The sequence below is a fragment of the Ursus arctos genome, unplaced genomic scaffold (genome assembly GCF_023065955.2).
Source record: "Ursus arctos isolate Adak ecotype North America unplaced genomic scaffold, UrsArc2.0 scaffold_10, whole genome shotgun sequence".
Taxonomy (NCBI): domain Eukaryota; kingdom Metazoa; phylum Chordata; class Mammalia; order Carnivora; family Ursidae; genus Ursus; species Ursus arctos.
In genome coordinates, this window is record NW_026622764.1 from 905,883 (window position 1) to 923,250 (window position 17,368).

General features: G+C 59.5%; 1 protein-coding gene across 20 annotated transcripts in view; it reads right to left on the bottom strand.

Annotated features, from left to right (window-relative positions):
• Positions 1 to 17,368, bottom strand: part of MCF2L (MCF.2 cell line derived transforming sequence like) — a 95,844-nt gene that overhangs the window by 28,487 nt on the left and 49,989 nt on the right. For 17 of the 20 annotated variants that reach the window (XM_057307072.1, XM_026488776.4, XM_057307095.1 and 14 more), the window contains one exon: positions 7,492 to 7,582. In XM_057307072.1, the coding sequence (XP_057163055.1) occupies positions 7,492 to 7,582 (91 nt within the window). Of the gene's footprint in view, positions 1 to 7,491; positions 7,583 to 7,982; positions 8,514 to 17,368 lie in introns of those variants that run through there. The other 3 variants (XM_057307092.1, XM_044380196.3, XM_044380197.3) reach the window with 3 other exon arrangements.

The following is a 17,368-nucleotide window of genomic DNA, read 5'->3' on the forward strand; positions in this document are numbered from 1 at the left end:
GAAAAGGAGAAGGTCACACTGCTGGGGCAAACACGGGACGTGTGTTATCAACTGTGAGGTCTAAAGCCTTGTTTCAGGCTGAATGGTGTCCCCTCAAATTCACACATCAAGCCCAAACCCCAGTGCCTTGGGATGTGACTTTTTGGAGACAAGGTCTTTATAGAGCTGACCAAGTTTGCGTGAGGTCATTACTGTGGCCCCGAAGCCAATATTCCTGTTCCTTATGGAAGGGAGATACTTGGGCGTGGACACACAGGGAGACGCCGCGTGAAGTCGGGGGACACGTCTACCAGCCAAGGAGCTCCAGAGATCGCCAGAACCCTCCAGAACCTGGGAGAGGGACAGCTTCTCCCTCACAGCCCCAGGACCAACCTGCCGGCACCTTCACCGCGGACCTCGGGCTCCAGGCTGTGAGCCCGTGACTCTGCTGTTTCCAGCCCCCTCTCTGTGGGTGCTTTGCGAGGACAGTCCCAGGGAACTAAGACACTTGTCAAATGAGAGCAAAGCCATACAGACACATATATGCATTCCTAAGACCAAGACAGAGGTAAGCGCCCACCCCGTGCACACCCGTCTTCAGATTCAGTTACATGAATATGTTCTGCTACCGGCCCTGCTTCAAGGTGCGTGACCTCGGGCAACCTACTTGCCTCCCTGTGCCTCTGTTTCCCCATCTGTACCACAGGGACAAAACGTGCCTTCCCCGCGCACACTCCTAACGCACGCGCAGCGTACCGTGCTTGCACGAAGCCTCGGAAACGAGGCGCGACAGACATTTAGTAAAAGCCTATTCGAGGCGCCGGATGATTTCTAGACGCTGATTCCCGGGGAGACCCCATTACTAAAAGGAGACATTCTGAAGGAACTCAGTTTGATTTCTGGCTACCTGGGCCGAACGCAGCTGAGACATGATATGCAGCAAAGAACGGCACAGCCTGGAACAGACGAAGCAGCACGGAGTGCGACGGGAGACCCTGCTGTGCCCACGCGCTCTCTGCAGCTCACGCATCCATGTGCCTCAGCGTCTTCACCGTCCACCCGCCGACGGTCGCTCAGGATGCGGCCACACCCCGGGGCCCCCTCACATCCACCCTGCTCTCGGCAGGACCAGGGCCAGGAGCCGGCGGTGGAGCTGCCCTGCCTTCTCCCCCCAGTCCGCCCCATCCCGTCCAGCAGGCGTCCCTGGGAGAGCCTCACTCGGGAACAGAGACACGCCCGTCAGTCTTCGTGAGGCCCTGGCAGCGGGACCTCAACAACATGTGTGCATGGGCGGGAAGGTGTCACTGCCTGGGTGTGGCCCCCCAACGCCCCATGCCAGCGTTGCCCCTAGCAGGGGATGCCCCTGGACGGCCCTCAGGCCCCGGGGGCCCCTCGAGCGTTGGGTCCAGTGGGTCTCACAGGGGCTGGAGCTCCTGGGAGAAGCTGGTGCTGTAGGAGCAGGGACCCTGTGACAGCTGTGCTCCTGGCCCACAGGCCTCGGGGTCGCCCAGGTCAAAACAGCTGACAATGGGGTCCTGGCCTCACCCTCAAGGCCCCAAGGCTGGATCTGCACTGAATGAGCCCCCGGGCCCTCTGAGGCCGGGCCTGATCTCCACATGACAGCAAATCCGTGGAACAGAAAAAGAGCCAGAAGGGCCTTGACCAAGGTCTGGACCCGTGCGCACGGGGTGACCGATACTGGAGCCTTGCTGGTGACAGCGACTGGTCAGGGCTCGGCCCACACCCCAGGCTCTCCTGGTCGCCCCTTCCTCTCGGGCCCCGTGGCCAGTCCCAAAGCCTGTGCACTCTCCCTCCAGCTCCTGTCCCGGACTCCCCACCTCTCCCCTGAGCAAGCTCCGCATCCCCCCTCCCCGCCCCACAATGCTGCCCTGAGCCTATTTTCCTCGGAAGTGCCACTGTGACCCCTGTGAGTGTCAGCTGAGACATGACACCCTCCTGAGCAAACCTTCCAGAGATTTCCCCACTCGGCAAACAAACCAGAGGCCAGAGCCCGGCCCGCAGTGGCCTCCCTGACCTCAGCCCTGCCCCGCCCAGCGCCCCTGGTCCCGAGGGCCTCACTCCACAAGGAAACCTACATGCCCCCTGCTTCTCTTCAGGTTCGCCCCCAACACGTGGCTCCCATCTCTGCGTCTCTGCTGCACGTGCCCCTGACCCAATGACCGGCGACTGTCCTGGGGGGGCCCGCCCGCCCCCGGCCACCACTCGGGGGCCACAGCAAGCGCCTCACCTTCTCTCGCGGTTTCTCTTGCATCTCCAGCCGCCTGCACACCAGAGCCCGCTGTGTCTGGGGATGGTCCGGCGCTGCCTTGTCGGGGTGTGAAGCCGCCACCCGCACTGGTGACTTTGGCTGTCTCCGCCCCTGTGCCCTGGCCTTCTGGGGAGGGCCCCCCCACACCTGTGGGGGCCGTTGTCCCCAGATCCCCCAGGGCGGTGCTCACACTCGGCCATCCGCGGCACCTGGGTGGGCGGACAGTCGTGCCCTCCCCGGGGTCCCCGACACGTCTGCACTGCCACTGCAGTGCTGGGGGACAGGACATGGGCAGTGGGGCACGGGGGGCTGTGTTCCAGCACCAACCAGCCTGCTGCAGCCTCCACATTGGGCCACGTTCACCCGCTGGCCCACAGCCGGGCCGGGGCACCCCGAGGGCACCCATGTGCCAGCAAACTGGGCCAGGTGCCTGCAGCGCGGCCGGCAGGGGACTGAGACTGGAGCAGCCCCTCGAGCAGGGAGCCCATCCTCGCTCCCGTTCACGCGGGCGGCCCCCATGTGGTTTGGCTCCTTTGAGCAGAAAGGAAACGACTCAGAGAAGCAGCGGTGAAGGTCGGAGACCCTGCGGGCAGATTCTGGGTCACCTGTCCACGCGGAGGCTGCGAGAAACTCTCACCAACATCTGCGAAGCTGGCCACCACTATTTAAGGAAAGCTCCTTACGAAAGTCTCCCCCAGAGGCAACAATGAGTCATCTTCTCTAAATGTCAATATCGCTTTCATCACCCTCCTTCCCTCCTCTTGGCAGGTGCACCGCGAGGACAAGAGTGTCCTGCCGAGATTTCACTTGGGTTAACCCCACGGGCAGTGGGGGCCGCACGCGGCCGGAGGTGGGAAACGCTCTCTCCCCGCCTTCTCTCTGCTCTGGTCTTCCTGATGCCGTGTCTTCCTGAATCTTCCACGAAGGAGAGCGGCCGTAAGACCCCGGCCACGCGAGAAGCCGTTAACGTCCCACACAAACACGTACTCTGAGCACAAGAGCAGTGATCAAACTTTCTCTGGGTTGGACTCGAGTGTACGTACTAAGAGCTGGGGAAGCGCCAACAGTAACGTTTCACTGTACAAACAGGTAACGGGAAGGAGGATTTGGGATGAGGGCTACGAATTTCCTTAGTGATCGCGGAAGGGTTGTGACAGGTTCTGTAAGGTCGGATGATATTGTTTACTTTCCGACCTCGGAACGCTCACAGTGTGACGGCCATACAAAGCCATCTGGAGACAGAGTGAAGTGGTTTCTGGATAAACATCCTAGAGGCTCCTGTGCGTCCAGTGTCGCCTCCACCGGGAAGCCCTCCTGGTGCTCACACTGCTCCTGTCTTCACCTCCATCGGTGCTCGGCACTTTGTGCTTGGACTCTAGTAAGTGGCACATGGTAGGAGCTCACTCCCTTGTTTAATGCAAGGTTATTTTGCCACGTGTAGAATATTTACCAGACGACCTAAAGACCCTGCACCCCGGGACACTTCACGTTGCACCTTTTCTGCACACACGGATGGCACTGGCCTCACAGGCAGAAACCACAGTCCTGCCCCATGTGACTGAAAGTGCCTTCAGCTGGAACCTTCTTCAGCAGCGTGCTCTGGGACACGGATGGGCTTGAATCAGGCTAGCTCAAGACGGAAGTCCGTATACTCCGTTACGAATGCCCATATACTCACACGCACGCTCGCACGCACAGGCGCAGGGCAGGTGGGCTAAAATGGGAAACGGAGCCCCAGGGGAGCATGCTTGGGTGTTTTCCAAAAGACACCTTCGTCCGCGGACGGTGCAGACTGAGCCAGCGCATCCTCGGCCCTGGGTCTCCCTGTTTGCCCCCCTGTCCGCCGGCTGTGACCACAACTGTGACAGACGAGCGTGCCCATCGCCCCCGACACCCCCACAGAGCTGACGCAGGAGACAGGGCAAGCCTGATTTTAGGGACTCTGGACTTTGGCTCCTTATTTTTCTATTCCAAGCCAAGCTGAAGGCTTCCAGATGGAAACAACACCTCGCAACGAGCAAGGCTCTGCTCAGGAGCTGGCACGCATGGTGGCTCAAAATAGCCCCAAATGATAGGCTGTTATCACATGCCGCGTCGCACTCGGGCGGCCAAACGCATCTGGAGATGCAGGCAGCCTCCGTACCAGTTTGCAGCAAACTGTGGCCCAGGCGCTCGGGGGGACCGTCCAGGGGGCAGCGCATAGAAACCCTGTCAAGGGTGCTGGCCGGGCTGGCGTTAGCTCGTGGCTTCCCCAGAGCCTCCCAGATGGAAGCACAGGCCCACCGAAGCTGGAGGTCCAGGTTCACAGCCCCAGCTGGCAGCGCCAGTGGGTTGACTCTGTCCCCACCCTGCTCTCCTGCATGGGGACAAGCGTGCCAGCTCCGTCTCCCACCTCCTGTCCCCACCGCGGAGCCATGGTGGAGGTCCCACCCCCACACCCTGGCTCAGAGATGGACACACGCAGGGCAATGGGCCTGGCTCGCAGCCTCCCAACCTCCTGCAGGCCCGCTCGGCGCTGCCTCCAGCACCCCCTGTGTGTTTGCAGCTCTGCTCACAACCCATGTCACAGCATCTGTCAGCTGTCTGCACCCCACTTGGGTGCACACTTTTGCTCATTTCCCGCTTGTATCTCCAACACCCCAATCCCGCACAGTGCCGGGCACATAGCAGACTCTCAATAAACGTGCTCAAAGTACGAGCAGATGTTTGGGCATTTGTGGGGCCAGTGAATTCATGTAATAAAAAGAACTGGAGTTAAAGAGAAGTTTTGACAACTATGCTGGGAAAACGTTAACTTCTGGGGTTTCTAAACCAGTACTGGGGAACCCCAAGACTTATGGGAAAAAAGAAATTCTAAAAACTTTTATTTTTATGGTGTACAAATTTGTGCAAAAATATTAAAACTCAAACACCAACTTTTCAGTTTTGATTTTCACAAAACGAAGGTTCAAAGATGAGCCAGCATGCTTTAGAAATCTACCTGGTCGTGAAGTCAAGGACACAGGAAACCAGGACGGCTCTTGGCAGGTAGGGGCTCTGCACTCCTGGCCCAGGTCTGCTCCGGGCCACATGGCTCAATGGCAGTGGGCACCCACAGGCCACTTCAGTTCTTAAAAATAATTTGTCTTTCTTAAAAAACTATCCCGTATTTGGGGACACTCCTGTGTCTAACCAGGTGACAGACGGCCTCGAGAGACAGTCACGGAGAACCTATCTCGTCTGGGGCCTGGGCGGGGTGCCTGCCCCACGAAGATGGGCTGGACTTCCAGGAACCCGTGACGCGTGGCAGGCGTGGCCGTGCCTTCCAGGGCAGGAGGCCGTGTGGAGCACTGTGCCGTGGGAGGCTGGGAGGACGGAGGAGAAAGAGGAGCGGAGGCTGCCTGCCGTGCTGGGACGAGGGCCCTCCGGGGACAAGCGTGGGTGCAGGGGGACAGGAAGGCAGTTTCTGGCACGGAGGAGATGCCCGTGACCGCCTCAGCAAAGAGCCTGATGCCTGAGACCGCCACATCATGACGCGCTTGAACGTGCGTTAGGTCAGGGCTGGATAAACGGAGAAGGTCTGGAGAGATGATTTACTGTTGAAAAGCGTTATTGTAACAGTGTTCCCTTCTGAAACGATGACACCCTTGACAGGGAAGGTCTTGGTATTCAACCCAGGACCAACGTACTGACTTGAGAAATACTTTTCTTAAGCCTATTGTGTATCTGACTGGGTTTCTTACAATTTAATTCTTAACTTGGCTGCCCTGTGACATCACACATGCAAACTTCCTTTAAAATCTAAAATAATGAAATGGACACATTGGCTGTTAACTGCTGATGACATATCACAAGGGTTTTGTAGGCTTCACAGGATTTTAAAACAAAATCTAATTTTATAACAAGTCTATTTCTCTTGAAACATTTCAAAATGTTTTCATTTGTTTCATAAATGATGGCACGGAAGTGTGTGGGGGTGGGGACGGGGAGCGGGACACCCTTGGGGGGATGGGGGGAGACACGCGTGGGGGGTGGGGACTAGGGGGAGGAACATGTGTGGTGGTGGGGATGAGGGGAGGGACACGCTTGTGCGGGGTGAGGATGGGGACACGCGTGTAGGGGGTGGGGACGAAGGGAGGGACACGTGTGGGGGTGGGGACGGGGAGCAGGACATGTGTGTGGGGGGTGGGGACGGGGAGAGGGACGTGTACTGGGTGGTACAGGGAGACATTTTTTCAGTAAGAAAAAGGCGGGATCCCGAAGCCCGGGGTCAGGTTTGCAGGGAAGCCCTGCAGGTGTAAGAACAGACACCAAGGCCCTAATTGCCGTCAGGATGTGGAGTGAGGCAATCTGCGGGAAGGGAGTGGGTCTTCCATTCCACCCAGAACCGTAGGCCAGCTGCCTCTCAGGTCAGCAGCCAAGACAGTTTGAATGCAAGACCCAGAGCCAGAGGTTAGGAGGATTTTACTCCGTCGGGGGTTAGGGGTTTAGGAACTGCCTGGGAGCAGCAGAGCCGTCCCCGCCAACAACCCCGGCTCTGGCGCTCCGGTCCCCTGCTGCCGAGAGCGAGCGTGGGGGACGCGCTCCACATGGAGCTCGTGGGCAGGGCAGAAGCTGCTGACTTCACTCTTCCCTCCCGAACTGTTCCTGCGGCTAAAAACAGCCACAGAGCAGCCGCCACAGCAGCCGCCCTTCTGCGCGAGAAAGCTGGCAACGGGGTCCCTGCTGCAGGCTCGGGTACAGGAAGAATGAGGTGTCTGGGTTGTTGGAACACTACAGGGTAACAGCCCTTTTGGAAAGGAAAACGTCAGTTAGGAAAAGCTGATCTTTCAGACTTGCAGGCTGAAGACTCTGTACGACACTGGACGTCCTGTTAACTCAGGACCTTGAGCTCGATTTAAGGATGAACACACGTCCAGTCCTTAGAATTGCCCATACTGTATGGTCAGAACAAACCCGCTGGTGGAGCTGTTGTAAATGATAACAAGCCCCCTAAGAGTGAGCCCATCTGAGAACACACACACGTGTGCACACACACACACACGTGTGCACACACACGCTCCAGCGGCTCAAGCAGCCCCGGGGGGACATGGGCTCCCAGGTGACCCCTGGCCCTGCCTCAGGCCGCTGGGGCTGGTGCAGCGTGGACCAGTAGGACACAAGCTGCCGCCAGGCAGACGCGTGGCTAGGACAGAAACAGTACCGTCACCCGGCCCCGGGGATGAGCAGAGGCAGGTGTCCCAGAGCCCGGCACCAACACTTACTGCTATTCGCAGGATCGATGCCTTCACCGAGGTCCATTTGTCCTGCCTCCGGTCTATGACCAGGATGAATCCGATGCCAGCATCCTGTAAGCTGAAACGAGCAGAGAGAGCTGCAGTTAGCGTGTGCAGCAGACTCAGGGCTTTCGCGAAGCGCCGAGAAAACCTTACATGGAGAGATTCCTCCTAGAATCCTGGGGCGGCTTCCGCACTGCACGGTAAAATGCATGCCAAGTAAGTGTCTGAGCAGACTGCAGCATTTCCACGAGCCTTGTCCACGCAACTTCCAGAACGTGCTCTTATCTAAAGATGGACAGATGCCTCCCATATGCTGCTCACACTCCCAGCCCCACGCCGGCCGTCTCACAGCACAAAGACCCCAGCAGACCCCCTCCTGGAGCTCCGTCACCTCTGCTCCACCCTAAGAGCCAATCATTTTTCTTTCCGGGTTGACCAGCTGGCTAAGCCCCCAAAACAAGTTTAATGATCCGTACATCACATCAGTCCTGGCCCGTGAGGTCCCTGCGTGTGTCCCCGTTATATAATCACTCTTGATGGCATGGCTACACTTTCGGGAGAAGATCCCCGAGGCATCCGCAGGCTCACAAGCATCTGTTGGGAACAGGAGGCAAGAAATGGCTCCTTCTAACAGCAACATCTGTGGTAGAGAGAATGCTGAGTCGCCGTGAAATGACAAGTCCGTCCTGCCTCAGCCCAACGCACGAGCCTGAGTCACCGCGGAGAACAGGGAGGTCCGCTTCCGCTGGGTAACTTCACTCCAAGCCAATGGTGCAGCGCCAGCCGCCACCACCCGCCCATCCCCGCGGAGGGAAGATGGGCACGCCCAGGGGCTGGCTCGAATTGCCAATTCCCCAGTCTGTGAACGCATGTGAGGAAGCCACTTCTGGGTTTAAAGGAAAATCAGAATCCCACGGAGCACACGGGAAGATGCAGTCCGGAAAGGCTCTGCTGCCTGCACGATCACATAACAAGCCAGGGCGTCCACGTGTCCTTACTGAAGTGTCGGGGGCCACGGCGATGCACCGAGCAGCGTGCTGCCGGCTCCGTGGGCTCCCCCACGTCCAGCTGGCTACAGCTGCCTGGCTCAGTAGCGGCAGAGGCCTTGCAGGTAAATGCACAGACACCGCTTTCATCCGGAGCAGCCTTTCCGCGTGGAGACGAGAGCCCCCGCGTGCACACACGGCGAGAAGCCACGACCGCGTTTCACAGCTGCGTGGGGCGCCCCCCGCACAACTGTCTTCGGAGCTGGCTTAGCCCTCTTGCAGGGAAGGTCTGTTTGTCACTTGAGCGTCAGGGCCGGGAGCCAGGGCTCCACGGCGGTCTTGCTCCCCGCGCGGTGCCAGCCCGCTCGTCTGCTTCAGGCTGCGCAGGCCGGCGAGGAAGCTGCGAGGCGAGGGAAACGCCAGATCCCGGGCTCCATCCTGGGCCGGCCGCGGGAGCCCAGGGAGCCACGGCAGGGAGGACAGGAAAGAGCATCTCCGGGCGAGCTCCGCCCACAACAGGTGCTCTGCTGAGCCTCCCCCTCCCAACCAACCAGCCACCCACCCTTGTTGGAGGGGCTCTCACAGCCTCAGATGCGCTGAGCAGAGACTCACCTGGGCTCTCACCCTTCCTGACGTGGAAGAGAATGGAGGGCCCAGAGACGCTCGTTTCCACTGTGCACACCATGAACCACCAGCCCAAGAGAATGCACCCCCTTCTCTGGGAGAAGCAGTGCCAACGAGGCTGGGACGGGAGAGGGCTCGGGGCGGCTCCTCAGCGCACCACGGAGCATCTCGACTTCCTTTCCTCCAAAACGGGCACCCAAACAGTGCCCCCTCTTGGGGTCGCTGGGAGGGTTAATGGGCCGTTCCTGTAAACCCACCACGTGCTCGAGCACTGTGGATTCTCACTCGCTGCCCGACTCCGTGTCTCTCCTCTGTGGAGAAGAAGGTCCGACTCCGTGAACAAGGCATGATCCCTGCCTCCCCTTCTTGCTAAACCGGAGCTTTGATCCTGGTGGGGACTGCCTGTCGTCTGTGACGGGCAGGTCCCCTTCGTCATTCCACATCAGACCTCGGAACGCCACACCTCGTTTGAGCTCCCGAACCCAGAACATTCTCTCCCGTGGCCCAAACGCACCCATTTTCTGCCACAGAGCTCACCACGCTGGGCCCCATGCCGAGCCCCATGCCCTTAGCAGAGTGTTTGCGCTTATGCAACGCACGGCCACGTGGCAGGGCAGCCCCAGGGCCTCAGCCCCACTCCCCCACGTTGCTTCCACACTGCCACTGTCGTAATCGGAAGACCAGCCTCACAAACAGGCATTGATCAAAATACAGCAAGAAACCCGCCACCAACAGCCCAAATTCAAAAAAACAAATAAAATTACAAGTGAAATACAAGAGAGGGGGTAGTGCCTGGGGGGCTCAGTCAGTTAACTGTCTGACTCTTGGTTTCAGCTCAGATCTTGATTTCAGGGTCGTGAGTTCAAGCCCTAAAAAACGAACACACACACACACACACACACACACACACACACACACACACAGTGTGTTACATTAACTTGTCCCCCAGGCCAGGCAGGGACCCTCTTGTCCCTCTTGTGCTTCGGGACTGCCAAGGGCAGATCTACTTCTTTTAATCCTCTTGATGGTCCCCTGAGGTAGGGACCACTATCTCTCCAGCCCAGAGCCGAGCAATGGAGGCTCAGAGAGGTTGAGTCACTTGCCTAAAGTCTCACAGCAGATGAGCACAGATGGGGTGAACCCCGTGGTCTGGCTCTGGGTGCTGTTGGTCACCTGCAAGCCACCTCCCAGGCCAAGTCTACCCTGTGGAACAGAGCAGCCCCCTCCTCCCTCCCATCCCCAGGCATACGTCCAGGGGACAGGGCGGCTCACGCTTCGATCTCTGAGAAGCCACCCCCCAGGGAGCTCGGTGCTCCAGGCCTTGGGCTGGTGGTGCTGAAGGGGGCGGCCATGGGGGAAGCTGGCAGCCACAAGGAAGTGTTCCTAGTGTGCAGGACACACACAGCCCAGCGGACGCACAGACACCTGCCTCCAGCCCCTAAAGAGTCGGTGAGGCTGGTGAGCTCACTTCTGGCCCCAATAATCAAAAGAGGCACAGAGCTCTTGCAAAGTCTGTTTCTGGGACTCGGCCACACTGGTGCCCTCTCCCACACCTGGGTGGCCTTGGTGGCCCAGGCCCACAGCCCTGTCATGTGGGTGCACCCTCCCCAACCCCGGGCGGGAGCAGGGAGCAGCGTGAGAACAGTCTGGAAGCAAGGGCGGGGCGGTCCCCTGATGGTGACGTCTGCGGTCAGCTGCATCCCATTTGTCCTGCTCCTGGCTTAGCTGCATCTCGTTGCCCAGACCCGGCAGGGAGTGTGGGACTCGCCTGTTTACGCCAGGTCGTCACAGAGCCGGGCAGGTGGAGTCACAAATGGAAGCCAGGATCACAGGGCGAGAAAGCCTCAGCAGAGAGTGGCCGTGTTGGGCCAGCAGAGGGACGGAGCACCCCTACAGGTCACAGCCTGCTGCTTCTCAAACGGCAGCGTGCACACAGGACTCCTAGGCTGCTATGTACGCAGACCTGGGTGCAGGAGGCCTCAGTGGGGCCACCTTTCTAACGAGATCCTGAACGCTCCTGCTGGTCCGGGGCCACACCTGCGTGGCCAGTCCTGCGGATGAGCCCTGAGGGCTTTCTATGACATAGAGATGCCGGCCCTGATCCAGCTTCTGTCCTAGGAGAGCCCGGAGCAGGTCCGGACACTGGGGGATGGGGGGCTGCTGCTGGACCTGGGGCCTGGGTGGGGTCAGCAGGCAAGTGAGGACGGGGCGGGGGGGGAGGGTGAGCAGCCTGGGAATCAACTGTCCCCAGACTCACGATGAGGTGACATCGGGGTGGAGTGGAGTTGGGGGGCCCAAGGACACAGTAGGGAGGTGTGGGGGGGTGGGCATCATGCTAGCAGGAGGGGGTAGAGGGGAGCACTCAGGTGGGGGCTGGCAGGGTGCACACGGTGACATCTAGAGGAAAGGCCGTTAAGAAGAAGTCTTGGGGCACCAGGACTTCCGGGAGCAGCAGAGGGCTGGGTGGGGTCCCGTCGACGCCCCTTCCACCCCGTGGCTGGTCCCCTTCCGTGGCTTGCACAGGGCGGCGGGGCTCTCAGGAGACAACTTGGGGGGCAGCTTCCCACAGCAGCTTGCAACCCACGCTGGCCACACGCATGGTTTGGGCACGTGGGGTGCCTGTCACAGGAACCTACAAAAGCCCATCACCAGGATTAAGGATGCTTTCTGACCAATGGTGCCCTCTTGCGGTCGGAAGTGAAGGCTGCCTGAGACCCAGGCAGGCCCGGGGTGCCGCACCAGGAATGTGGGGGACAGGCCAACTTCACAGGCTGCGCTAGTGGGCAAGTCTAGGAACCCCCCACCCTCTCTCCTCCCTAGGCATGGCCACGGGGTCCCAGCCACCTGCCGGGAGGGGATGTTTGGGAATCCTCCTTGCCCGGCTTTCTGAGGGGGTCAGAGCAGGGGAGCAAGTCCTGGTGCTTTTCTGGTCTTCTAGAAGCCGGGATGATGGGCCGGTCCTAAGAAAGCCCTGCTTCACGCAAACCCATCAATATTGGGACATCTGTCTTCCCATGAGCTCAGTCCAGACTTCAAGCACCATAGGGAGGGGAGCCTGGAGTTGTCCCCTGGACTCAAGGGAGGCTGTGGGCTGCACCTGCTTCCCTGCTGGGCACTCTGCATGCTTCCTGAGCCCCGGCCCCACTGGGAGAGCCCTCGCTGCCCCCCTAGCCAGAGCGTCACCCAAGGGTGCTTGACCCAGTTGTTTGAAGTTAGTGGGTGTGGGGGGAGGGGCGCATCGGGCTTGTTCCACACCGCCTCCTTCCCTGGGCAGACAAGCGGCTTCTTAGGAAAACAGCTGGCATTAAGCTGATGGTTTTGGACAAACCACGGGCTCACCTTTCTTGCTTCCTTTTAAACTGGGAATTAGTGACCCCACTGCTTGGAAGGGCTGGGACAGGATCACGTGACCCTCTCACTGGGCAGACCCAGAGGTGGGCCTTTCTGGGGCTCCGTAGCTAGGCTGGGGTACACCGGGAAGGACCCCTGTGACCCCAAGCTGCCTCTGTCCTTGTGTGCGTGAGGGAGAGCGTTTGGTCACATGCCATCTCTGGCGGCCGCTGTGGGTCGTTTGATGCCTCTCCTGGAACCTCTGATCTGACGCTGACTGACCACACACCACTCACGTGTGCCTCCTGCCCGTGTCCTGCCGTGCCTGGTCCCCCACCCGGCTCTCAGGTAGACACGGGGCTCCTGAACACGTCAGCCCCCCTCCAGTGCCAGCCCAGCTACAGGGGCCTTGAGTTCACCTCTGCCCTGCACTGGAGGCAGGGGCCACTGCTCCCCTCCCCACACCCCTCCAGCCCGCCGAGGGTCCCTGTCTCCTGCACCCAGTGCTGAGGACCTGAGGGTCCGCTGATCTGCACCAGTCCCTCACCTGCCAGGGCTCATTCCCTGCTCCCATGTCCACACTCACACACCATCCACGGCCCCTCACCAATCCCACTGGCTTGCAACTTTCCTTCCACCAGCAGCAAAACGGTCTCCTTAACCGTGGCAACAAATCCCTTTACAGAAGTTAAACTTTTGCCTCGGAAAGATTGATATGCAGACGGACACAGTCAGGTGTGTCCTGACTGACCTGCAGCAACCAGCCCAGAAAACCAGCCCACAGACAGCCAGGCTGCCATCGAGAAGTCACCCCTGCAGGAAGGTCACTGCTGTCTCTAGCAGCAATCCTGGAAGCCAGACACCACCTCCCCCCCGCCCCAGGCCACCTGCCCCCGATGGCCGGGATGTGGTCAGTCACCGCCACTTCCCCAACTCTTGTCCTGAGTCCTGGGGCCAACCAGAGAAAGCCCAAGGTGCTTGCCTGACCATCCCACAGGTCCCGCTTCTGGTTAGCTATTCCGGTGTCCCGGCCAGCGCCTACGTCAGCCCCCGAGCTGTCCCCGGCCGGTGCCTATGTCAGGGCCCCCCCACCCCAGAGCCATCCCAGCCAGTGCCTAGACCAGGGCCCCCAACCCTGAACCGTCCCCGGCCAGAGCTCATGTCAGCCCCCCTCCCCCCACCAGCCGTCCCTGTGCCGCCCTGAGCTCTCCCCGCCCCACCTGCCTGAGTCTCTGCCACACGCACGTGTCGGTGGCCTGGCCAACGCCCTGCTGCCGGGAGCTCTGATTCCACAGCCTCTGCTGTTCTCACCTGGGGGACTGCACATGTCTCCACCCGTCTAACTCAGAATAGATGCGTATGTATCAATCAGTGCCTCCAAAATGCGGTTGTGGTCATCTGGGCCCCAGGGTCAGGGTGCCCATGGGTGAGCATCGGGACACGCAGCTTCCCGGGCCTGTGAAGCCACGGTCTCCCCACCTTGGAGCGGAGGGCTCCTGAGGCCCTGGAGTATCACCCCAGACCTGCACCGTCCAGTCTGCTGGGGGTGCGGCAGCCGCTCCCCAGGGCAGGACCCCGGGCCTCAGGACGGATGTGGTCTGAGGGTCCCACACCACTAAGTCAGGTCTGTATCTCTGAGCGATGTTTCCTGGAATGCAAACACTTAAAGGTCATAGCAAGCCAGGCGGCCTCATGGTCTGTGTGGAAAGAGAAGGTGAAGGGTTTAAGGAGAGACAGCAGCCAGGCGGGGTGTTCAGAGCACCCACAGCTCCCGCTGGGCCTGGGGCTCACGGCCCATAGCTGGAGAAGGGCGAGAAGGGACCACGGCTACACTGGATGCCTCACCAGCGTCAGGGCTGGGGTGACAGTGAGCATTTCCGAGCCCAGGAGGCTGGCTCAGGGCAGGCACCGCAGGAGACAAGGCCGGTGGCGGTGGGCAGGCCTGGCAGGAGGCGGAGTCACAGGCTGGCACGTGTCCAGGACAGCTGTCAGGCACGGCACAGCCCTCCGTGGCAGGGCCCCAGGGTCCCTGAAGGCTGGGCCAGCCTGGGGGCCAGGCAGGTGTCTGGGTGTGGGCGGCAGGGCGGGAGCCCGGCCTCAGGCAGGAGCTGCCCCTCCCAGGCCTCACTGAACCACAGCAAGGCCTCTCTCTCTCTCCCCGTCACCCTACGGTCAGACACCAGTCTACAGATGTTAGCAGATGTCGAGAGACCTTGTCTTCCTCTGTAAGGAGATGTCGTGGGCACCTTTCTCTGCCCGTGTGACTCAGGGGCCCAGGTCTGAACACTGAGAACGTGATCGATCCCCTGAGCTCTGCATCCTGAACTTCCGGGCTGTTTTGTCTCTCTTCTTAGGATTCAAAAACTTGCCCTGTTATACCATTTTTGCAACATGTTTATCTAATACTGGTCAGTGTTTCATCCCAGAATGCAAAACAGAGAAAAAAACTCCAAGCGCCTTTTAAAAACCCTCCCGCACATGGTAACCTATCTGTTCCGAGTCACACGGGCTCCCGTCAGGGCTGCTGAGCCGCAGGGGGGCGTCGCGTGAGCTGCAGGTATGCGGGCGCCGGTCACAAAGCAGTGACGTCACCTCTCCTTCACAGAGGAAGGAACAGCCCATTTCAAAAACCCCGCAGGAATTTCTCTGAAGAGCCTGAAACCTGGCATTTTTATGTTCTTTATATTCCAGCCCGCTCCCCCCATATCAATTTGTTTTTGACAAAAACAAACACAGAAAACCCAACTATGATATCAGTGAGTCACCCTGAATGTACCTGGAACGTAACTTGTGACGTGGGGCGGGAGCTGGAACACGCACGGGCCGCCAGCAGCTCCGCCGTCCTGGTTTACGCGAGCCCACACAGCGCGTGAGGGAGCCGGGCATTCTATCTATTTTCAGAGGCCGATTTCTAACCCAGCTCAGAAACATCGCTTCCTCCACCAACCGACGGATCAGCAGTGCGGTCTGTCCACATGGGCGCACCACAGACGGAGCTGGTGGGCGGGCCAGACACAGAAGGACACGCCCCGTAGGATCCCGCTTCCGTGCGGCTCCTGGAGTGTCGGATTCACGGTGTTGAACAGGACGGTATCACTTCGGGGAGCAAGAAGGTTCTAGAGACGCGTTGCACAACAACGGGAACATACTTAGCACTGCTGGCCGGTGCACGGAGAGATGGTTATGGTGGTAAGCTGTATGTTACGAATATCTACCATCATCTTTTTAATCGCTATTTAAAAAATCCTAAAAACCACATAAATCCCTTAAATACATTATAAAAAGGGGGGGCGCATACTGTCAGCCAGTTCTTTGCAATCATGGAGTGAACTGCTCCCCAGGGCCATAAGGTACCACCCTGGGAAGTCAGACGCATGCAGAGAACCTTCCGGAATCTCATTACCTGCCTCAGGCTCATGCTGCAGGCCTGGAACACAGCGGTCCAGGACCTGGGCCCTCTTCTTCCTTTCGCTGCTCGCAGCCCAGACTTTATCTACCCTGCGTCTGCCTCAGGCATCTCCTCTCCACCTGCAGCTGAAACCTGAGGGCCGCCTGTCCCCTGCGCCCCCTCCAGCCCTGTGGGGCAGACGTGCTGCAGGATGACAGCGGCCAAGGAGGGCTTCCCAACCCGCAGCCCATGCCTCAGCGTGGCTCCCTCCCAGCAAAACGTCTTTATTTCCAAGTAGGGCAAGAGCCGTGGTCTCCGCTCTTGGGCAGGAGCCAGCATACTAATCTCCTGCCCTTTTCTTCATAAATCAGGACGTGGCCGCTAGTGACCTGATCCCCTGTCATGGACGGAACCGGTCCACATCTGAGCTGCCCAGCGTGGCCACATGTGAACAAAAATATGGGGAGCATGACCAACTCCTGAATTTTCCCCTTCAGTCAGTTTTCATTTTTAAGTGTAAATGGCCACACGTGGCTATGGCTATCACACCAGGTGGCAGTGACAGAGAAGGGTCATCACAACAAAGAAGGGGGCTGCAGGGGACGGGCAGGAGCAGCGCATGGCCAGGAAGACAGAGAGACAGTGTGGAGGAGGCCAGCGCGGTGGGCTGTGGTCACTGAGCTCCCAGAGCTTCAGGCCACGTGGGATGACGGGCTGAACAAAGTCGTGGACAGCAAAACCCTTTAACTTGCTAGTCACGGAGCTGGGGGAAGGCCCTCCCCACCGTGGCGTCTGAGAGGCGTGACACACGGCCCACCCCCAGGCGTTCCATCTCAGAACCCAGAACCAGCTACACCCTGGACAGAGGCCTCTGAAGGGAGACGGGAGCACAGGCGAAGTCGTGTTCGGCGGGCAGGTTTGATGTGATTCAGCTACTAACGGCACGGGCTCCCCGGGGCTGCCCGGAAGGGTCCCCGTGACACGCTCTGGAGAGGAGCGGGGCCGTGCCGGGCGCGCCGTGCCTCCCAGCGTGGAGACGCGTGCGCCTGGATGCAACGAGGTTTCGACCGTACCAAACTCTGACCTACGTGGGGACGGAGGCCGGCGGTAGGTGGGACTTCCACTTCTCACGTGCACAGTGTGAACTGTTCAGTACATACCTACACACGCACACTATCTGTCTACACTCAGACGTCACGGCAAATCCAACCGGAAATCACACTGGCAGCAGGAAATAAGGTGCTTCCTGGGCACCTGCTTCTCCACTTCATCTCAGTGCACGCAAACCGTGTGCGGGCGCATGTCCGTGCCAGCATGTGCACACATGTGCGCATGCATGTGCGCACGCGTGCGTGTACTTGCATGTTTGTGCACACACGTGTGGGAGGGCTATATGTGCCCAGCACAGAGGCCAGCTGGGGCACAGGATCTCTCTCTCCCTAGCAGCTAGGAGATTTGAACCAGCCAAGGAAAGTCAAAGTCATTGTCAGCTTCAATGAACTCCAGAAGCTCCTGAATTATGATTTAATTGTGC